This window comes from Podarcis muralis, chromosome 1 (assembly GCF_964188315.1).
Source record: "Podarcis muralis chromosome 1, rPodMur119.hap1.1, whole genome shotgun sequence".
In the NCBI taxonomy this organism is placed as follows: domain Eukaryota; kingdom Metazoa; phylum Chordata; class Lepidosauria; order Squamata; family Lacertidae; genus Podarcis; species Podarcis muralis.
In genome coordinates, this window is record NC_135655.1 from 64,917,215 (window position 1) to 64,941,061 (window position 23,847).

General features: G+C 41.0%; 1 protein-coding gene across 2 annotated transcripts in view; it reads right to left on the reverse strand.

The window, feature by feature from the left end:
• Positions 1-1,517: 1,517 nt before the first annotated feature.
• Positions 1,518-23,847, reverse strand: part of CSTF3 (cleavage stimulation factor subunit 3) — a 54,488-nt gene continuing 32,158 nt past the window's right edge. For both annotated transcript variants that reach the window (XM_028730413.2, XM_028730422.2), the window contains 18 exons: positions 18,016-18,048; positions 15,696-15,793; positions 14,083-14,149; positions 13,952-13,986; positions 13,720-13,846; positions 11,932-12,009; positions 11,584-11,746; positions 10,837-10,946; positions 10,133-10,249; positions 9,887-9,961; positions 8,922-9,065; positions 8,734-8,836; positions 7,272-7,341; positions 5,648-5,843; positions 4,223-4,376; positions 3,817-3,911; positions 3,609-3,669; positions 1,518-2,235 (listed from right to left, as the gene is read on the reverse strand). In XM_028730413.2, coding sequence (XP_028586246.1) covers positions 2,033-2,235; positions 3,609-3,669; positions 3,817-3,911; positions 4,223-4,376; positions 5,648-5,843; positions 7,272-7,341; positions 8,734-8,836; positions 8,922-9,065; positions 9,887-9,961; positions 10,133-10,249; positions 10,837-10,946; positions 11,584-11,746; positions 11,932-12,009; positions 13,720-13,846; positions 13,952-13,986; positions 14,083-14,149; positions 15,696-15,793; positions 18,016-18,048 — 1,929 coding nt within the window. In that variant the 3' untranslated portion in view covers positions 1,518-2,032. The remainder of the gene's footprint in view (positions 2,236-3,608; positions 3,670-3,816; positions 3,912-4,222; positions 4,377-5,647; positions 5,844-7,271; positions 7,342-8,733; positions 8,837-8,921; positions 9,066-9,886; positions 9,962-10,132; positions 10,250-10,836; positions 10,947-11,583; positions 11,747-11,931; positions 12,010-13,719; positions 13,847-13,951; positions 13,987-14,082; positions 14,150-15,695; positions 15,794-18,015; positions 18,049-23,847) is intronic.

Genomic DNA, 23,847 nt, shown 5'->3' on the forward strand with positions numbered 1-23,847 from the left:
GCTAACCCGGAAGTAGTACCTCGGGTTGAGAACTTTGCCCCAGAATGAGAACGGAAATTGTGCGGCGGTGGCACGGTGTCAGTGGGAGGCCCCATTAGCAAAAGCGTGCCTCAGGTTAAGAACGGTTTTGGGATAAGGATGGACCTCCAGAACAAATTAAGTTTGTAACCCTGAGGTACCACTGTATTTGTAACCTCAAGAGCACACCTGTGTGTTGGCTATTACTGGCCCCTGGGTGTCTAAGGACCTGTAGGATGGGTAGCGTTCTGTTTGAATGTGGCTGGATACGGCACGTGACCTTGCAATAATCCCCAGTACATGTATCCCCATAATTTCATCCCTTTCTGCATCCATTACACTTTTAGAAATTCCAGTATAAAATTGCATTTAAATATATTCTAATGCTTTTTTTGAGAAGGCAAGAAGCTGGTGGATAACTAAGCTTCAGAACGTACCTTAGTCTGGTTCATTCAGATCAGTTCAGGTCCAGCTGGAATTTGTAAAAATCAACTGCTTGTAGCATTCTGAATGCAGCGGTTTGTCTCAGGGTGTTAATTGCCACGCGGTAGAATTAAACCGGTTCTTGCTGACATGGTTGTCTGGATTACAACCATTCTCCCCAAGACAGTTTTTAAAACTGTAAAAGGCTTTGGTACCTTGCTAGAAAGGCAGTATATTCCCAGTTTGGAAGAACATTTAGGGGTTCACTGTAGCTAAATCTCAACAGCCGTGAGTGCTTTGTTTCAACAATATTGCTTCTTAGGAGCAATGTCACTGTTGCCATGTTTTAAAAAATGGCCAAGCCTTCAAAAACAAGGAAATTGGTCCACAGACAAACGAAATCATGATTTACCTAATTGTTTCTCTTTCGTTTACTGTAGATTTTATTGTAGACTGCACTGAAAATTTTATTTAAGACCAATATATCAAATAGCCTTTTAGAAGGAGGCAAACCCATATACTGCATTTTAATTCATGGAAGCTACCCTAGGAAAGCATATAATAAAATTTGCCATGACTACAGTGCTGTCATGAAGGCTCAGCCCTTAGCTGAATCAGATGTAAAGAGGGCTCTTGCTGCAGATCAGCCACTACTAATATTTATAACATGAAATAATGACATCCTGGGCATTTGCTTTGTTTGTCATGTATGTTGATACGAATTTTCTGAATAATAAATTGCACTGCAGTAAGTTAATAAAGCTGTTAGAAGGCCAGCTGCAAGGGGTACGCCAGTATCCAGAAGGGAGCCCCATCAAAGCAACTGTACCCAGGTTGTCAGAGGCTGTCTGGTACATCTTGGGCAAGTTCTGCCAGTGGTGTGGGGAATTTTGGGTTCCCTTGTTCCTTTGCCTTCTCCACAGGAGGAATCCTGGAGCTTGGTGTACTTAACTCCCCACCACTACTGCCTATAGTGGGAGGGGAAGGAAAGACAAACTGCAAACAAAAAGGTAGGAAAGAGCTGTCACCCCTCTCTATCCCCATGTGCTAGAAATAAAGTGGTATGAGGCATGACGTTATGGAGAGATCCTTTATTGGAAAGGAATGTTCTTCCATTTTAAACTACAAAAAACAGTTTCCATTCATTCTGCCATAAATAAAAACAAAGAATAAGGCAGGACAGACACTAAATGAGCAAACTGAGAACAACTTCGTTTTCCAGAGGTGTGAATTTAAAATATTTCACAATTTTTATGCTATCCAGTTTTTAAAATAAAACTGTCAGGACCCCTGCAAGATTTCAAGTGGTAAGATGGGGATACACATGTGAAGAGCAACCAAATGCAATTCAGACATTCTGCACAAATTGTGTTCAAAACCTGGAGCTCAAATTTGCTTGTTGTAAAATTCACCTGCCCTTTTCTTTTCTGATGAAGAATCAGCTGGTAAAAAAGAGGCACCACAGTAATAAAACAACCTCAGTTGCAAGATGCTTGTTAGAAACTTCAATCCCTTTTAAACATTTGATTTTGTAGAAGGAAAACAATTGTTACAAGTCCTTTAGCCTTCATCATTGTGACTGCAACATGTCTCATCGGATTCGCTTTTGCTGTCGTGCTCTGTAAATGTCGTGAATTGGAGGAACCACTGATCCTTTTTCTTCATCGTCATCTGAATCTTCATTTGGTCTTTTTACAGATTTATTAAGAAGGGCATTATTTTCCAAAGGTCCATTCCCTTCCATTGTTAAGTCTGGCAGTCCCCCAGTAATGATTCGCACAGCTTCATCCACAGCTTTAGAACAGGGAAGAAAAATAGTTGTTGTTAGAAAGAATTATGTGGGCTGAAGAATTATGACAGTGCCGACCATTATATGCTTCATTAATTTTATTATTTGTGCATTAAATTGTCCATACTAGCCCTCCATTTAATAACTCACAGGGCAATTAAAAAATGTTTAGCAGGAAACAGATGAGAATGGCTTTTGGAAAATATTTCATTTTGAAATTCTTGTTTCAAATAAGATCACAGAAGAACAAGCCACTGGTGTGCTTTCAATAAGTATACTCAAATTATGCAAGTGTCATGTTTTTCAAGTACAGCTCTTTACAAAGGCCAAGTACCGATGTAATCTTTTAATATTAGAACTAGAGCAACATCCTCTAGCAAACCAATTAGGTTATGAAATGATATTCCACTGGGGGATTGAATATTGCGGGTTTACATTAGATTTTGCGTTGATGAAGAGCTATACTTGAAACACACATTTGAATATTGTGGTATATAATTATCTGCTATAGCCCTTGCTTGCTGATTTATTCAAAGTATGCCCATCTCTTTGACATTACACACTAAAGCTCAAAGGCACATCTAAAGGCAGTGCTTTTTTTCTTTAAAAATAAAAGTTTAGGGGTACTTTCATTTTCCTACTCATATTGAAATACTGCCCCTCAATGAGGCCAAACTTAGATTCACAAAATGTTTAGGGGTATGCGTCCCCCCAGAAAAAAGCACTGTCTATAGGGATAACTGACTTGCACCAAGAAGTTGCGTGTGTGTCCATTTTGTGTTGACAAATGTGGGCCTCAACTTCAAATTGTAGTATTCACCCTTCAACAGGTGCCAACCATGCAGAAACAAATTTGCTACTGAAAATGCGAAGTGGTTATTGTTGAAAATAAATAAAAAACAGCACAGTTAACAAAAGTGAGTGTTGAATTAATTCCACAAATATCTTCAGTTCTGTTGATTTCAACAACAGAATATTCCTGTGTCATTATGGGTGCAAAATCCTACTTTTATCTTTTATGGGGTGGTTGTTAGAACCATATAGCCAGTGAGTCACACATATATTAAAAAAAGCATGGCTTTGTAATTTCAGCTTCCGTCTTACATCCACTTCCTTTTGCTTTTAATCCTGTGGACTTCAAGACAGAGTTCTCTATTAACAGTAGTTACAGAAGCCGCTAAATATTTACTCACTGTCCTGAAAATTAGAAAAAATACTATTTTGGCTAATTTGAGTACACACATACAGCAATGTCATTAACCTTAAATAGTGTTGATTGTCAATACCTCAAATAGCCACCCCCAAGACTTCAGAGTTTAAGTGAAGTAGTATAGTCTAGTGATGCAACCATGCATTTTAAAGGACAAAAGCAACTTACTGTCTGGGAGTTTGCATCTCCTGATAATCTCCATGAGTTCATCCACTTGCACAAAGGGGCCCTGCAAGAGAAAAAAAGATGGACCATTTAACAGGAAACGCTATGGTAAAAACCAGTGAGACAAAAGCAAATGAAATGTTTAATGCATTGAAGCAAAACACAACCAGATTGCAAAGTCATTAAACCATTTCAGGATCTCATGACCAACCTGAAAACACACGGGAGGTGGGAGAAGCTTCATTAGAACTACAGCAGCAGGCGGGACTGGAAAGACACCACCAGGGACTGGATGCAAACCTGGAGCTAGTAAATAATAAAACAAAACACATTTAAGTCTTCATGGCTCTTACAGCTAAGGAGAGTCAACTGCATGCTGATGGGAGTTCCTTTGGTTGATGTAACTGACCTTGCAAGCACTATACAAGAACCAACCAAAACCTCAAACTTTTGTTTATTGTACTTTCCAGTTTCGCAGAGAATTGGAAGGGTATAAAACATTCTAGTTGTGTGCCCAAATGAGAATGAACTGAATGAATTGAAGCTTTTAAAAGAAACAGCTAATCAGAATAAGGTGGACTTCTATTTCACATTTACATGACTCGATATTCGCTTACGTGCTAAATGTCTTGGCTGAAATGGAATCATCTGCTGGGTATCTGGTTTTGGATACTCTGGTTTTCTGTCCGCTTCATCTTTTAGCACAGGCACTATTGAAGGAGCCACAACAGGATCTGGAATTATGGTTGACAGCTTTGCCCGAGACACATCCTGGAAGTTCACAGCATGAGAAGAAGCATCAATAGCATGAGAGCAGCTCTGCTGGATCAATCCAAGGGCTGATCTATAGTCCAGCATAATGTTTATCGTGTGACCAACTGAGTGCCTATGGGAAGCTCACAAGCAGGAGGGGATCCCATAATGCTCAACATAGGCTGGTCCAGAGTAGCATCTCTGTTTGCATAAAGCAACTATGGACACCAGACCAAACCCTGCCCAATTTTATGAAAGAGAAGTTTTCCGTCGGCTCATAATTTTAAAATTTATCAACCACCTTTGTAATAAAAGTTTGCCTAGAATTATTTACAATAAACAATGCAAAATATTAAAAATACAGGCAATGCATTATTAAATTCCAATTTACAGAATCAAAAACTTGAAACATAACAGATAGAGCAAGAAACTAGCTCCATATTGATTTAGGAACTTGGCTAGGAAACAGTAAGATCAATGCACCAGCACTTCATATGTAAAGACGTAGGCAGGCAACTAGCTAAGAGTATTTTGAGCTGGGGTCACATGGGAAGGATGTGGTCAGTGATACTTTTTAAAGCAGGCAGCAGTCTAGAACCTGAATGGAGTAAAACTTGGAATAGATTTAATGCTGGCTTTTTAACATCTTCTGTTGAGCTGGACTTCACCTTACAAGTACCACATGGAGGTGGTTTAATTTGTTCCACACAAGCACTGCTATGAAGTGTTAAACCATATACTATGCAGCTGATGCGATTTTCCAAAATGGCAATCTTTCTCTTCTCAACATGAGAAAGAAAATCGCACCTGCCATGTGGAGAGTGGAACAGACTGCTTCAGGAGGTGGTGGGACCTTCTTGGCTGGAGATTATTTAAGCAGAGGCTGAATGGCCATCTGTCAGGGATGTGGTAGTTGCATCCTACATTGTATATCCATCATTGAGCAGGGGGTTGGACAGCATAATCTCCCAACTCCCTTCCAACTCTGTGATTCTGTGATGGGAGCTACTGCCCACAAATAGCTTATCAATTATAAATAGCCACCAATTTGGAATAATATGAACTGTTCTCTACATGGTGACAAAAACAGTAAAAAAGAAACAGAAATGAATAGTAATTCCAAACAAAGAGAAGGTGTTTTTGCTTGTGCTTGAATGGACATCTAAAGGCTTAGGAGAGTTACGGGTTTTTAACATTTTTAAAGCGGCACTGAAGGTATGCAAGTAGCAATGCTATGGAACTGCATTCCCTCTCCAACTAAACATCCTGGAATGTCATCATCTCCATACCTTATAACCAAGAGCTTTGAGTTCACTGGCAGAGCAGGGGTACAGATCCATGAACTTGTATCTGTCTACTAGTAGAGCTGTTTCTTTGCCCTCATATTCCTCCTTGAAGGCTGTAAACCTCCGTTTCTCCACTTTAAGTATGCTAGCCAGGTCACCAATATTACTCTCAAAAGCTAAAAATCGGGCCCATATCTCTCTGAAAGAAAAGACAGAAAGAGAACAAATGTTCAAAAGAAAACATGCTCAGCAGACATGGCCTACAATAAGTGCAATCACTTGCAACAGCAACCAGCAGGCCCGATCCACTGCAAGCCAGCTGCTTGCCCACTGACTAAGGAACCCCCTCATCTGCTCTTTCCAGTGGCTTGCTACCCCGGATATCCAATTCTATGTTGGCAAGAAAACCATTCTAGCTGATGGAGAAGGGAATTGTGGGCAGCTGCCAGTCAACTATCTTGTCTTTATTCTACAACCAGAAGCCATAGCAGATACATCTGCTTTGTACCCAGAGGGCACCCTAGAAGGCAGCAATGGCCAGTCTGTGTACATCCAGGGCAGCAAACCAGCGACTCATAAGCTGCATGCTGATAGTAGGTAGGGTCTGGACTCCCTCTCTCCTGCTCCCCAATCTTATCCCCACTCATGGACACAGAAACATGCACAGATCTTTCCCCGCTTCCCTGCTCGCGCTCTCTCTCTCTCTCTCTCGCACACACACACACACACTTCCCCACTTCCTCAGTCACACACACACACTCTATGCAAGGAGCCCACTGGTTCACTCCTAGGTGGTTTACAGTGCCAAACAGCTGGGAATTGGTAAAGGGGCCTGCAGACCATCTGTATGCATTGTACATGCAGCCCTGGCAAGGAGTGCCAGGCAAAGGAACTGGTTCCCTGTTGCTGGTGCCGCTCACTAGGTGCTTCAGGTTGAAAGCTAGAGGCAACCAGTTGGCGTGCTTGCCCCCTCTGCACCAAGGGCACAGGAGAGAGAGTCCTTAGAGGCATAATGTAGAAAGAAAAAAGCTGCATGCAAAAACCGCATGACACTGCACTGTAACTGGAAGCTGTCGTTGCTGGGAGAAACTACTACCTGATACTGACAAACAAAAATGGTAACAGCGGATAAATGTCTAGCTACCACTTACATAATTCCCAAATTCTACTTTTCCTGGAATAGGCTTCAGGCAGCACAGAGTTGGCTATGAGGCTGTGGAGGGCATTTGCCAAAGAGAGACGATCTCCGTGGGTAAACATGGAACGAAAGCAGGAGGGAGGTATAGATCTGAGCCCCTGTGTGTATGCATGCAAGCAAAAATGCCCCAAGTGCTCTGAGTCTATATTCTATATTGGCCAAATCTACTTTCCAACAACACTCCATATAGCAGTTATCTTCACAATGGAGATGAGAGCACGTTCTGGCATCCAAGGAATGAACTCCATAGAAAATTCTTACAATCTCTGGCTTCTCTCTCTCAGCAGCTGGCTCCTTATTTAGGACGAAAATGGCAGTACAGGCTGCAACAACCATCCCCTCATTAATCTGTGATAATATCTATGTTGTACAAGGGTTGTCACGTACAGCAAAGCAGACGACTTGGAATGGAGCTTTGGCGAAGCTTACCCAGATTTCTCAGGTGGGAGGCTCCCTGAGGTTAATACTCGTTCAAACAGGACTCTTGTATTATTATCCTCTATTTTAAAAAAAAGTATTAAAAAAGAAAGATGAAAACAAGCTTTAAATATATATATTTTTTTAAAAACTGGAAATATATATTTTAAAAAACGGGGGGGGGGGGGGGAGACAATATCTTGACATAATTTCAATTCCTGTGAAAGATGAAAAACCCAATTTGCGACCCCAATTTCATTATTGCTAAAGTAATCTCAGGGAGAAGAGACACATGGAAAAAAGGCTTTAGAAAAAGCTACGGAAGTCTCACTTCTACTCTGCAGAAGACACACCCACAAATTACAACTGCAGCTGAGAGGTAGGTATAAAATGAATTAAAACAACACTAAAATGAATTAAAACAATCAGAACCATAAAATAAGAATTAAATACTCTGTTTAAAAATTGATGGCAGCAGCAGCAGCACACTTAAGTACTAAACAAGAAGCAGCTGCTTAGGACAATACTGGCCATTGGTTTTTTGTCCCCTTTGTGTTCTTGCAGGCTGCTGATTTTTCAATCTGAAGTTCTCACTCAAATTAACAGTCTATGGACTGGATCTGAGTTTCCTGCCTGCAAACAGCAAGACTCCATCCATACACAAAATGTTCCTCGAAAGGTGGTGGTGATGATTTTCACCAGTTGCCCCTTTCCCTTTCACCAATTGCCCCATACCTCCTGTGTTCCTCTGGAGGTTGCTACAAACCTCCAGAACAGATTTTCAGAGGGCTGCAGAGGGAAGAAGGAAAGCCCTGGCCACCTTCCCAAAAAGCAAGTGGAACTCCTCACAGCACAAGTCCGAAGCTAACCCAGTTGGAGAACAGTTGTGAGATTTGACTGTTCTCAGGTGTTTGCTTTTAATTTCACCCAACCCTCCAGAGGAGAATTTTGATATTGTGGAGGACTTCAGCAAAGAGGAGAGCAAGGGGAGTAGAAATCCACTCATGCAATGTTGGGTGTCTCCCACTATCACCCTGATTTTACTGATGGAGAGAAGAGCTGGGGAAATAGCAGCCTGCCTACAATTACTACTGAGTGGGGAGAAATTTGAATTGAAGGTTCTCGGCTCACATTCTTAGCCACAATTCTATACAAATTATCTACATATAAGCTATACATTACGATGCATCAACATCCATCTACACACTCTTGAAGTCAGTTTTCCCCAACACATTATTGGCTAAAGACCTGACAAAGCAAGCAGTATGCAAAACAATGAGCAGCGAAGTCCCATCTGCTCACTGATGATATAATATGGAGGGATGCCACCAATATCAGTGGTAAACGAATTCTGAATTTTCACAGGTCCATTCCAAACAAACTGCTCAATTTCAGGTAAAGAAGGTTTTTGTCTTGAAAAAAGTTATAATCCCAGAGTCCAGTGTAATGAATTATCCCAGCTCCCAAAACTTACCATTGAGATGAGAAAGATAATCAATATATGCCAAGACGTATTCTGGAATGTCTCCATATTTCTTTAGCCCCAACTCAAAAATCTTAAAGGCCACTGACTTGTCCTGCAGATTTCAAAACGTTATTAGTTGTAGACAGAAGAATCCAGAGGCTGAAGCAAAAGTTTCATTCACTGTGTTGCAATAATACCTTGCTGCAATAATACTCCATGAGAGCAGCCGTAACATAGACATGATGACGGGTCCGGGCATCTTCTCGTGCCTTCTTAAATATCATCCTGCCTGATTTTATGCCCTCTGCTCGCCTTGCAAACTTCATATACTGAATATATACCTGAAACATATAGGTGGAAAAGGTAGGAACACCTTTTAGAAGTCACCACCATATTAAAGACATGGCTTCTAAAGCATAGTTGTGACTCTTGATTTGTTTCAAATGAGACAAAACATGAGCCCAGGTCTGAATACCACCCTAAGCCAAACCATGGTTAGTTCTAAGTAGGGCCACAGCAGCAGAACCAGCGGAGGTGCAAAGAGGCCACACATTCCCCCCTCTAAGCAACAGAATGCTTGCTCATTCCTAAGTTTGGCTTGCTGTTATTTGTGAGCAAGGCCATTCTTATTGTCAACAACAGTTCTGCTCATAATTATTTTCAATTAAGTGGAAGGTTGGAAACAGATTACAACATGAAATCTTTCAAATTTTACCAAGTCACAAATTATACACCTCAGATATGGCAAAACAGCTGAATAATGTACCAAAAAAAATTGGAAGAAAAAAGGCAACTGATAACAAAAATTGAAAATGTGACTGACATTATCTATACGTTTTCAACTGGAATACTTTAGGAACTGACCAAAGAGAAATACACAACTTTTTATCCTATACAGTGGTACCTCAGGTTATATACGCTTCAGGTTACAGACTCCACTAACTCAGAAATATTACCTCAGATTAAGAACTTTGCTTCAAGATGAGAACAGAAATTGTGCTCCAGCGGCGCAGCAGCAGCGGGAGGCCCCATTAGCTAAAGTGGTGCTTCAGGTTAAGAACAGTTTCAGGTTAAGAACGGACCTCTGGAAAGAATTAAGTACTTAACCCGAGGTACCACTGTAGTCATCTCAACAAGGTGAAACAATGAAGACTAAACATACCAAAGTGGGATCAATATCTTCAATAGCTAAGAGCCGATTATATATGCTGTGCACCTTCTCATATTTCATCCGACTCTGAAAAAATACAAAAAAAGCCCATGTTTAGTTTAACTAGTTTATGCTCAAAATTATTACCAGACCTGCTTATTTGAATTTGCCAAGATTAAGTTCTCCAATCAAGATTATGCACAAGAAAGAAGAAGCTGGTTGAACTGGAGATTGAAAGAATTTCACCTAAGGACTCACCTCTTCATAATCTGCATATGCAAAATAAAGAAGCATGTTCTTTTTTAGTAAAGTGCTGATTGCTCGTTCATAAATATTTGCAGCTTCATCACTAAACAGTTTAGCATTGTTCATGTCCTGGAATCGAGAAAATATGAGAAAATCAACTAACTGTAGGACTAGTATGAAAAATAAAAAGAGTTTTCAGTTCTGTGCTCATTAACAGCTCTACAGGAATATTGTAAACCCAAGTGGGTTACCTTGTAGCAAGAACTCAGCAGCTACAATAATGGATCTTATTAGAAACATGCAATTTCACTTCACATGCTAATTGCAAAAATTGAATATAGTTTAGCAACATGGTAAATTCAGAATACTTAATTACTTGGTATGGACTTGGTATTTTTATTTTCTATTTTAAAGATCTCCCACAATTTAAAAATGGGATGATATATTTTTGCTTATGATCCCATACAACTTTGATAGAATTCACCACTTCATTGTCAAATAACAAGGTCCCACAAAACAAACAAATGAAAACATAGGCTGGATCCAGATTAAATTAGCTGCATTTAGTCGTCACTGAAATTGTGACTTGACTTAATCATGACTAACTTCACACGGATCTCAATAGACCCAAGTTCAACTTATTTAGTTTAGTACCAACTATAGATATGTTTAAATGCTGTACATAAAATGCAGGATTTCTTACTGTCTTCTCTTACCCCTTTCTCAGCTAGTAGTTTGCTGGATTGCTCGAGATATTGTGCAGCTTCATACCAAATATCTGGATGATGTCCCAGCACCAACAGGCATTGTTCATATGCAAACATCACTATGGGAAGACATTGAAACAAGATTAAGATTCCTAGTGGGTGGAACCTTACAAATTGAATCACTGATGCATTTCTACCAATGATTCACAAATGTAACCAAAAATGCAGGTCTCTTAAAGAGCCACCCACATGATCTCTTCAATTCTATGCCCTATCAACATCTTTAGAGATTTCCAGAGATATAATTCCTGACCACTCTCCAGCTAATAAAATGCTGACTTTGAAACTGTTGGTGGTCAAAAAACGCTGAGCTTTCTCCTCACAGGAAAGTCTCATTATACATGCCCTTGAATGGCAAAAGGACCAACATGATGTTCTTTTTATAAGATTTCAAATGTTTTTTCACCCTGAGCCATGAGAGTTTATGTCTACTGTTTCAAGAGGCACCAACAGGTTCCTTTTGCAAATTATCTACCTATGGAGTGCTAGGAATATCTAAGTATAAACTTTTCTTTCTGGAGAAAAGCAAAGTGCAACGAAGCCCACTGCAATCAATGGGATTTAAGTACACAGTCCAGGCAGCTAGGTTTGTATATTTTGTAAGAGTCCTGCACCCCAAAGTAACATCAGCACAACTTAATTACTATGGTGATCTTTGCACTATTTCTAAGGAGCACAACAAAAATGTACAGTCACCTCTCTTTGTTATAAGGGTTTGGTCTTCAGTACGTAGAGGGTTGCTCTTTTCCCACTGAATATATTTCTTCCACATGTCTACCTGCTGAGCTTCTTGGGGAGTATTTTGGGGTGGGACCGAAGGAGCATTGCGGTCCAGACCTTTCATCACAGTTTCATATTCCTGTAGAGACAGGAAGAAACAGAGAAGAGGTTTCGTTAAGGTGGGCTTCGAAACAAAACTTTATATTTAAAGTTACTCCTTTTATCAACTCCACTTCGTAATCGGCTGCAGCTCAAGCATGCAACAAATATTCATGCTGTATTAAATCAAGACAAAAGGGGAACAAAACAACCGGGAGCTTGTACCTTAGCCACACGTCTAGCGTTCATATAATCTCTACTGCGATCTTCAATCATTTTCTTAGCTAAGTGGATGTTTATTCCCTGGAAGACAGAAAACAAGAAGTGAAGCCCTGCCCAGGACCACTGTAGGCTTGCAATCCCATGCATGCTTCCTCATTGTAAGCATCATAGAACTCACTGAGACTTAGATAGCATTAATCAACATAGAATTGCACTGGAAAGCTGTCACTTCGTACTTATACCCAAGTAAGTGGTGAAATAAAAGCTGGGCTGCTGTGGGGGTTTCTGAATGCACAGCACCCCTGTGTGGGAAAGGGAGGACTCCCAGGAACATTGAAGGGGGAACTAGCTGCCTGCTGCTGCCCAGGGGGATTCCTGAGCTTTCTTGCCTCTGGAAGCCCTGACTTGGCAGCTCCCAGCAACACCTGAAACTTCAATCCCAGCTGGGCATTTAGCTGGGCTGGTGGAATAAAAGCTGGGCTCCCTTTGGGAAGAGCCACTTCAGTGGGAGAGCAAAGGCAAGGGATGCCCCCTTAATGCTGTCTACTGTGGGGTTGGCCTTACTCTGATTGTTTTTAATTGTTTTATCTTTTAAGTGTTTGGGCTTTTTTATTTATAGCACCAATCCTGGCCTGACCACACTAGCTGCCAATTGGTTTCTGGGCCCAATTCAAAGTGCTTGTTTTGACCTATAAAGCCTTAAATCAGGCTTCCTCAAACTTGGCCCTCCAGATGTTTTTTGGCCTACAGCTCCCATGATCCCTAGCTAGCAGGACCAGTGGTCAGGGATGATGGGAATTGTAGTCTCAAAAAACATCTGGAGGGTCGAGTTTAAGGAAGCCTGCCTTAAATGGCTGAAGACCTCAAGGACTGCCTCTGCCCATATGAACTGACCCAGTCCTTGCAATCATCACCTGAGGCCCTTCTTTGTGTGCTTCCTCCACAAGAGGTCTGGAGGATGGAACTTGAGAACAGGCTTTTTCTGCAATGGCTCCCTGTTTTTGGGATGCTGTCCCCACAAAGGCTTGCCTGGCACCTTCATTACGTATCTTTAGGCATGTGCCGGAAACATTCTTCTTCTCCCAGGCCTTTGGCTGATTAAGCAACCTTTTCAACAATGTGTGTGGAGGGGTTATTGTTATTATGTTATGTACAATTTTATTCTGCTAGACAAAATGGGAAAACACTTCGTCATTTGGATTAGGGTCCTGCTCAAAGAGGGTAAAGTTGCTGTTTCAGTAGGAGACAATCCTATGATCTGCAGCCCAGTGGTATTAAGCATATACAATCATAGAATTTTATAGTTGGAAGAGATGCCAAGGATCATCTAGCCCAACCCCCCGCAATGCAGGAATCCCAACTAAAGTATCCATGAAATGATAGGCACAGGTCTCCCAAGTCAGTGCACTGGAGCTCCTCATTCTCTTGTTCCTGGCACTGGGAGATGGTCCTTCCCACTGTACAAAGAACGCCATCAGATGAAGAATCTAAAGATGGCTGGAGGACCCAGCATCCTTAAGGCAATGGGAGTAGCCTCATCCACCTAGAATTGGGGCAAAAGTGTACCGGCAAACAAACAGAAAGTCCCAGCAATTTTGAGACGCAGGTTTGTGCTGCTTACAGAAGAAGACTTTATTGTCCTGCTCCTTCTGTCCACCCTTCACAATGTTTTTCAGAGGTCTACACTTGCAATAGAAGGGGCTTGCGGAGAGGCTATTCAAGTAACCTCACTGCTGCAGGTCGAGGAAAATAGCTAAATCTTGTTTGAACACCAGGCATCTTTTTATTTACCTCTTCATATTTGTTATAATCTCGCCAGAGTTGCTCGATGTTGATCATTGGGTTCACACAGCCCCGTTGATATACCCTGCGCACAGCAGTTATCCTCTGGTTTTCTGCGTAGGATCCTACTGCTTCACTAAATTGTGAGGCAAGACAGTAACATACCAGCAATTACATACTGCAACCTGTACGAATATTAACACTGCATTAATTAAGAGAGCAGGCAGATTTTTGTACTTACACGCCTTTCAAAAAATTGATGTAATCCACCCAGATCTAATGTAAAAATATACAGAATCAGAGCAGTGAACATTTAGTTTTTAGCTATAATCAAACAACACAAATAAATATTTAATGAGAAAAGAAACATACCTGGTACGACATTATTTCCATGCCAATTTTATCCAGAGCAAAGTCATATGCCTGAGCCATTTTTTCTCTGGAGCAAAACACATACACTATTAGAGCCACATGGTAAAATTACTATTAAAATTACAAAAAGTACAGTTTTAAACTACAATCTTAATAAGCAGTGCTCAACCTAGTGATAACAGAACAAATTATGCAAGGAGGGAGCTGCAGTCTAAGATAAAAAAGAGGTGGTAAGGGAGCATCTAGCTATTTTAGAGGAATTCAAATCTCCAGGGGTGAGAGAAGACCCAGGTAACTACTGACTGGTCAGCTTGAGGTCCTAGAACAGAAAATGGTTGGTCTGTGAGGACTTAGAAAAGGATGCCAGATGAATCTCATTTCACTTGGTGGATCAGGGGAATACTGTGGACGTAATGTACCTTGATTTTGACAGTCCCCCATGATATTTTTGTGGAGAAGCTGGTAAAATGTGGGCTGGATGAGGTAAGTCTTAGGTGGATTTGTAGCTGGTTGACTTACCCAAAGCTCACTAATGGTTCCTTGTCATCCTTTTAATATTTTGAAAGAAATGCAATACATGCCTGTTTATATGAGGGGATACTATCCTGTAAATGTTGCTCTTATTGTTCTTTCTCTGGGTTTATGCAGTTGGCACAGGATCCTAAATAACTGGTTTTGTTTTTAGTTGTACAACCCTTATTGTTGTTAAGCTTCTTACATGGGATGTGATTGGAAAAAATACTTAAAAGAGTAAATAAAAATGGCACCAGGCATGGTTTGTTGTGGCACTGTGTTGCTCTGACTATAGAATTCTCTCCCTGAAAGTGCAGATGGTAAGAACTTACTTAGGTTTCTGGTGCCAAGTGAAAGCATACTTGTATTTCCTGGCTTTGGGAGGAAATTAGCAGAGTTTACCCAAAGTCTCAGGTTTATCCTGCACTGGCTATGTTTTACTGACAATTGGCCTCTTAGTGATTGTATTTTATTGCTGTTTTAGGTTTATGATGTAATTTTATATTATTTGAGAACTTGCCCTGCAATTGCTGTGTGTGATGAAGAGCAGTCTAGAAATTTCGTAACTAAATCAAATAAACAAAACTTGTCAGTGGGAGGGGAATCAGAAACAGCTGTGACAATTACGCCTTCTTTGGATTAGTAGATCAGTGGAAAAAAGCAACAGATCTTTCTGATATCTTGTGTAAGGCTGCTTCAGAAGTGCCACTTTGTCGGCATATCAACTGGAAGGACTCAAGAGGCATATATACAATGACAAAGAATACCATGTAGGAGTCAGTGCTGACCCAAATTTATGGCACTAGGTCATCTAGGACAACATTCGATGTTGGGTGTCCCCACGTGACCCCCCACTGGAGCCAACACTTTTAAATGTCCTGCTGAACCTTTCAGGCATCAGTTCCTGCCTTTACCAACCCCTGTCTTGGTGGAGGTTGCTTCACCTTGCTACATGGGCAGGTCTACACAGGCAGAAGTTGTCTAATTATTACTTTAAATGAGAAGCTAACTTGGGAGACTGTGGTCCTGCTTCATCCTTAACTGAAAAAGGAATTAGATTGCAATAAAAAAAGAAGCTAACACAAACAGCATTTACTTACTTATAACTAGGTAGCTTCCCTTTGGTTTCTCGCACATACGAAAGGTAGCACTTCCATAAGTCAATGTGTAAAACTTTCATAAGGCACCTCTGAAACAGCTAGTCACAATGAAGAAAAACAACAACAGGAATCCATGAATAGATATCAGGAGGCACTTTGGAGCTTGAACAAACAAAGGTTCGGTCTGCATTCCTTTTAAGACAGACAGGCACAGTCTCAGGAATAACAGCCAAGTCTTAATGTAAAGGTAAGGATGCTGTCAAAACTCTGAAATGCATCCATCCAGTACGAGAACCTTGCAATTCATGCATCCTCTGTTTGGCATAGTGGTGTACCTTTGTTTTGACATTGCCACTTTCCACATATTGAAGCACAGATAAATTCCCTGAAAACCTCTGAATTACTGTGTGTAGGAGCAGTAAATAAACTTTGGATCACAGCTGAAAGGACTAAGTGGGACTGGGAAATATGAGCATAACAGCAGATGAGCATACAAGGAGGAATGACTTTACTAAGTGGTTCATCCATTTATCTGAGTGGTTTTAAACCTGTTCTGGAGAGAGTTGCACTCCCCCTAAAGCAGGGATTGAGGCAGGTAAAACTGCTGCTGCAAAGGAATGATCAGGAGCCTTAAAAGTGTGCTCCCAATTGTTCTTTGGTAAGTGGTGCTTTAAAAATTTCATAATAAATGCAAGCTCAACTGGGATTGGCTTCACTTGTGAGCTCCAGAATAGAGCTCCTGACTCTGAGTGCAGACAAAGCCTGTGGTAGAAACCTTTACAACCCCATCTTGAACTCAAACCAGGATTGGAATGAAAGAATAATCCTTTTCAGCTCCATCTTAAGTGAAAGTCAGGCTGCAAAGGAAGAAGGGAAGAATCAGGAGCACACTTCTGAGTCAGCTTTGATTCTTCCTTTGAAATCTGAATCATCCAGTGTCATATATAACATCAGGTGATTGACAGGTAGGCATTCCTTCTACCTGTAAAAAGTGGCCCATGGAGGGCAGACCAAAGCCAGCTTCCGAGGCTTGTCGTTTGGGCTGCTCCTAGATCGATCATGTCACTGAACGCAGAGGTGGCCTCAGTGGCAAAGAGTGCCTTTTATCTGCTGAAGGTGACATATCAACTGCAATCTTACCTAGACAGACAGCTGTGCTTTGCTAACCTCCCATTTGGATTACTGCAATATGTGAGGCTGCTTTGAAAAATTCTGCTGGTCCAATATAGGGCAGCAAGATCACAAACTGGGACTGGTGATTCTGATCATACTATGCCAGTACTTTGCCATCTACACTAGCTTCCAGTCCATTTCCAGGCTTGATTCATAACACTGCTGTAAAACTTTGAGGTCCTAAGTGGCTTGGGGCCTGGTTACCTGAGGGATTCCCTCCACCCATTCTGACCTGCCTGGATCCTATAATCTTCTTCAGAGACTTTTCCCAGAATGCCCCTCGCCAAGTGAGTGAAGCAGCCTCATGTGATATAGTGAATGAAATGGCCTTTTCAAAGGTGGCTTCCCCACTGTGGAATGTCCATTCCCTTCACGAGGGCAAAAATACAGACTCAATTCATACTTAATGGTAGTTCCCTTATGAGTGCCACAAGAATGTTAGCTTGCAGACTGGCATCACACACACAGAGGCAGTGTCTGGCATCTCCACGTGGGAAATGTTTGTGTAGTTGCTACAATTTGCATGAGTACAGGCACCCCCAAACTTCAGCCCTCCAGATGTTTTGGATTACAATTCCCATCATCCCTGACCACTGGTCCTGTTAGTAGGGATCATGGGAGTTGTAGGCCAAAACATCTGGAGGGCTGCAGACTGGGGATGCCTGGTGTAGTATCTTGAAAAAGACTTGCCAGATTGCATTAACTGTGGTGGCCACATAGACAGCACCCATATGGAGGGCAGAGAACCCCATGTGGTTCTCACAAATGGCACCTGCATGTAAGTGGTTTTGAAGTCACAAGGCTAGGGGTGGCCCAATCTCTTTTTGAGGTACTCATGTGGGAGCCGCCACTAGGCCATGGCCCCAAAACCTTCTTGTGGAAAATGGGTCTTCAAGCAGATGTTAGAAATGGGAAGGGGTGTGTGTGTGTGTGTGTGTGTGTCTTCTTCTTTCCAAGTTTCTTGCCTTTTGCCACAAAGTGGCAGACACTTTATACTTAATTTCCAAGGCAAATGCTAGGATAAATTAGCTGTTTGCAAGCTTAAGACTGACTTTTCCACATCACTTAACAAGGGAGAATAGATGATCCATGTATTTATTCTTCCTTCCAAATCTATTTAAAGCATAGGCCATACTTATACACTCACCTTTTCTACTTTGTCATAGTTTTTTGCTTTTATCTGTAAAACAAACAAAACTCAAACGGTTAGGTCAATCTTGCACTAAAGAAGTAAAAACATTCTACATTATTATTTAAGTCAGGATGGGGAACCTCCAGCTCGTGGTCTCTTGAGACTCCTTTGGGCTCCTCCCCACACAGGCACTGCTCAGCTAACCCTCCTCAAGTGCTTTTGCCTGGAATGTGTCCTTCAATTACGACTAATAGTTTAGGCGTGTGTATGCATTCCTGGCTTGTGTGTGGCTGATATGTAGCCTACTGCACCAAGTTAAGAATTTCATTCGTTGCCCCACACACATTTGCCTCTCCCCACTGCCCCTCCGAGGACTGGCCTGCCACCACCAGAGATTGCCTATGAGAATGTAGTCCTTGGGGTGAGGGTTCTGCACCCTGATCTAGCTTTAGTAGGTTTGGTGCTCTAGGACTTCCTTTTCATCATTAACTGCAAAATATTCTTCAATTTGATGAATCCCGCACCACCACTTTTTAAAAGGATAATACTGCTTTCCTGAAACAACTGGAACTCTTCTTACAAACAAGACATAAACCATTTACATACTAAAACCCTTTATGTGCATTTCATTCGGTATGGAGTTGGTTTTGATAACATTTATGTATGTCTAGCTATGTGTTTGATGCAATACTTCTTGCACAAGCAGCCATCGAAGCTTGTCAAAAATGAATGCTTTACCTAAAGCTTACAGGGCACCCATTTATGGCAGTAAGAACACAAGAGCCTGCTGCATCAAGCCAGTGGCCCATCAAGTCCAGCACCCTGTTCTCACAGTGGCCAACCAGATGTCAGTAGGAAGCTGGAAGGTAGGACCTGAGTTCAAGAGTACTCTGTCCTCCTGCAGTAGTTTTCAAACTTTGTTTCAAAAGAACAGTGTGATTGCTCTGAATGGTTTCCTCCATGAAGTAGGTTTTCCATTACAGATTTTCCCCAGCTGCAGAGCATAATTTCAGTGGTCATAGAACAACTGTGATGATGTCTAAAAGGCCTAGCTGGTGTTAAGTTTCCAACAGATGGGATTTTCTTAGCAGACAAATGTACATGGAATGGATTCCCTGAAGAAACAAAATTTGAAAGCCACTATTTGGGTGCTTTATTTTTTCTCCAGGTGACACTGTGGTCATATTAGTGATAAACTTCCAAACAAGGTACATAATATATAGTGAGGGTCGCATGCACCCTGCAGTTGTGGGCTTCCATTCCACAGTACAGGTGAACAATAACACATTGCTATGCACTGTCCAATTTAGCCACAATTCCAATACTGTCTCTTCGGAAGAGAGGAATCTCTCCTTATTTGCTTCCAAGCACTAGTTCCTTTTGTAAAGGAATTAAATAATAAAAATTTAGAATCAGGACTCAAAAGCAGACCATGGGGACTGAAACCCAGTCTAATAGCAACTTGGATATTACTTAGGCAAGAATAGGGTGCCCAAGTCTCCGGCATTTGTGCAATGTCACACCTGAAACAAAGGTTCTGCAGTGAAGCCTGCACTATCTGAAGCAAAGGCTACATTGTAGATGGAACACAGCTGTAAATCAGGGGTAGTCAACCTTTTTATACCCACCGCCCACTAATGCATCTTTCTTGATGTTAAAATTTCCTTACTGCCCACCAGTGCTCTATGGAAGGAGGATTCAGCTTGTGCCGTAGAACCCCCTACCGCCCACCTGGAATCCTGAAAAGCCCACTAGTGGGTGGTAGGGACCAGGTTGACAACCCCTGCTGTAAATGAATATGAAGCACTAGGAACTTATGCAGCCTGTTGCTGTTCAGCAATGAAATGTTCAAAGTCACTGTAAGTGCTTGTATTTTTTCACCCATGTCTCTGCATTCCAACTCAGTCTGCAAAGATCCCCATGAGTTGGTAAGTTTATATTGCTTTACATATCTGATTTCTAAAGTACATCTACAGGGCTGCAATATTCAGGATCAGCAGGTGCACTGTTTCAGTTCTTCTGATCATCATAGTCCAGACATGTGGGGTGCTTCTGTCTGTACTACCACTGACGGGCAAAGCTGGCACAAAACCAAGAGGGGCTGCAAAGTCTCTATTGAGCCTTTCCAGACAGCAAAACTTTTTTCTCCCTTAGCACTAAACCATTATTGCATCTGAACACTTCCCTGGCAACCACAGGTGACCAGGAACTGCATGCAGGTGAGTCCATCAGTTGAAACATAGAGTGCTCCATTCATCCGCTGAGCTCAGTATAGTAGCCAAGTGGGCTGCTAGAGGAGGAAGCCCCTTCATCCATGTCCAGCATTGAAATACAGCTCTCTGCACCTTTTCTGCCAGCCTCCCGTAGGCTAGTAATTTGGGGTGGGAGCAGGCTACCATCTTCTAATCTAGAGGGTATTTACAAGGTAACACTAAACTCTTGCTGCTCCTGATCCAGCACATGTAAGAATATCCCACTTATAATGGAAGGAAATTATTTAGCTTCACTGTGGGGTGCTGCATAGCATAACCCTGTTCACTAAATTGCTTACAAGGGTAGATGTCTACTCCAGCATCAGAAGGGAAGTGTGCTTATCCTTGAGAGACAAGGAGAAGAGAAATAGCAAAAGGTTCATTAAATGGAAAGGTGTTGCTGTGGAAGGAAGGAGGAACTTTAATGATTTCTCCAGTTTGCATGGGGGATTAGAGCACAAGCATCTACCCTATACAGAATCAGACCACACATTGACTGGCATTAATTTCCCATGTTTGTAGCAAGACGCTGAAGATGCTGGGGACTGATCCTGTGACACTTTGCATGTTCTATGTTCTAGACCCATGGTTCCCAACATGGGTCACACGCCCCATGGAGGGCAATTTGATTTTTAAGGGGGGCAATTCGATAATGAGTTATTAACAGTGAATGGCCTTTTAGGCTTCCTCCGCGTGAATAGGAGTTCACTTTTTGAATAATAAGAAGTATATGTCACGGGGGGGGGGGATAAGAATTTTAGAGGTGCTTATGTGGGTCATGGCCAAAAAAAGGTTGGGAACCACTGTTCTAGACGCTAGATGAATGACTCCCTGCTATAGTGATATAGCCACAGAATACTCATCCTCTGCCATTAATCTTTTAAAAACAAAGAATTAAACTTAAAAACAGTTTATAAAATGGTGCATGTAGCAGCACCAGAGATTTCTATCACTCACTGGACAGGTAGGCACTGTTTTGTACCAATGACACCAGTTAAAATATCTTCCACACTGTATTCTCAATTTCATTGCTAGCTGGGGGAAGAATAGGCTTTCCCCAGTAACAAGTATTTGTCCACCACACAATCACCAGCTGCACATTTCTTCCTAAAAATAAGGAGCTGTAAAGGCCCCAAACTTGCATGTCTTTCCTTGTGACATTTCCCATGCTGAATGTTTTCAACAGAGAAAGTAGAAAAGCCTTAGATTTCAATTGTCCATTTTAAATTAAATCCTTGCTCATTCTTGAGCAAGAGAGGCTGAATTAAGATGTGAAGGGGAAAAAATAACTCAAGGAAGCATACATTCTAACTCTCTTGCATCCAATTTACAGGGGCACAAAAAGATATCATTCACCATTTTTTTATATATCTCTCTCTGGAACAAGGTGGAAGACAACAGGCCATTGACATGAATGGTAATTGTGCAAGACCATAGCAAGACACTGTTTTAAGACACACAGTGTCTCATATTACAGAAGTCCCTTTGTGTCTAACAGGCTTTGTAAGCCTCAGTGTGATTATACAATATACCTTTATACACCCAAAAAAGTTTCATTTTACAACCATAGCTGAGGCCAGTACAAATGTATTTCTTATGAACATATATTACACTAATATTTAGTTGAAGCATAAATGAGGGTATGCTATTTTTACTATTGAATTCCTTTGGTCTTTATAAACATGTCAGCTTTTATGTCATTATATATGAAAACTTTTCTATTTCCACTTTCTCATATCTTGTTGCAAACAGTGGAATAAGAAATCTGTGTCATTCCACTGTTTAAAAATACTTGTGGCACAATGACCTGGTTTGGATGATTGAGATTTCTGCCTGTACGTGCAATCCTTTTACAGTGAGCCATGATTAAATCAAGAAGTCTTCAGCCACTGCTTCCCATTTCATCCCAAACAGGAAACTATGGTTACCAGCTTTGGAACAAACCAGGATCATAAACCAATTTTTAACTTGGCTTGCTCCACTGAACACTTCCTAATTTAATCATGGCTCACCGTTAAAAAGCTTTGTGTGTGGGAGAAAAGATTTCTGCATATTACAGCCAATGTAGAACAACCAAATGTAGCCTTTTTTTTTTTTTAGTGTTCATTTTTTAATACATCACTAGAGTTAGTGATAGACTTCAGACAGCTTATGAAAAAAGAATGAAGGATGCACCTACCAATGTCATGATAACTAAACTGAACCATCTTATCTGTCTTCTAATTATCAGATTCTGGGAACAAGAAACAGGACCAGGACAGTTCTGTCTTGCAATGGCTAGCAGCTGCCTTGTGGATTTTTGGCCCCACCCCCAAACAGTAAAACCTGTATTACAAGCTGCTTTTGAAATTCTTTTCAGCTCCTAAAAGAGTCTGCCAGGAGGCATGGGAAGCTACTGTTTGAGAAATATGAGACTAAAGTTCACTGACTAGTTTAGATACCTTATTTTAAGCCCTGAAGACAGAGGTGTTGTTTTGCTAACAACACCCCCCTCCCCATGTTATTAAAGCTATTCTGTAAAACTTAAAGGCAGCAGGAGTTTGATTACAAACTAACCAGTATCTTAGCACCGAGTCTATAGATCATTGTTAACAAAGAGAAGATGCAGGTTCCTTTTGTTCAACATTATATTGGTTCCATCTCTTTGTTACTACAAAAATGTATTTGAGGCTAGATTTGCCAGACATGGCTTCTAATATTTAGCTAAATAGGTCAGGACTCAAATGGCTGTACCATTTTCTGCTTACACATTGGGGCTTTGTAAAATATATATACTGTACCTCCTTCCCGCACTGTCACCTCCCACCTCCCATATTGTTCCTGAAGCTGCCCAGAGCAGAAGTCAATGTGGCGAAAAGTAAGAAGCACAAAAAGTAAGAAACAAGAACATATTATTTATATTTAGGAAGGTATTGGGATAGAAAGTCTGCCATCTCAGGAAACAAAGAATTACTAAAGAGATCATGGCAAATTTCAGTGGAATGACAGTGGTTAGGGAAGAAGGTGGAGAGAGAAAATCCTCCGTCAGAGATTTGGATACTTTTTATTTTATTTTATTTTAACATGTCAGGAAAGTTTTATTTGGATCCTTGAAAAGAAAATGAATTAGCAACTGTGTATCTGAAGCAACTAAAAAGCTGCTTTATGTAAAAATGAAACGCTATAATTAAAGGTAAACTTGTGGATCTAGATGTAACCAACTTTGCTCCCTGCTCGTAGTCTGAGTTACCTTCTTAATTATTCTTATTGCTTACTAATATTAATCCAGGCTAGGAAACAAAGTACTACAGAAAAGCCCCGATAAAATAAATATGATAAATTAATAATGATCAACACAGCCAGAGAAAAAATTGAAAGCAGTGTCAATCCACAGAAAGAAAATTCAAATACATTTCAGGTATGATTTGCATCCAGGGATAATATTATTAATTATAAGTGCAGGTATTTCCATGTGACCTGCTTGAAACGTATTCAAAATATGCAAGGTTTTCCTGTGCAAGTCTATATGTGTATATTGAGAAACAAGTCCCATAGATCAGGATGCAAAAGATAGCAGCCTCGCAGAACCAATTACAATGCATACATCTCAAGAAAA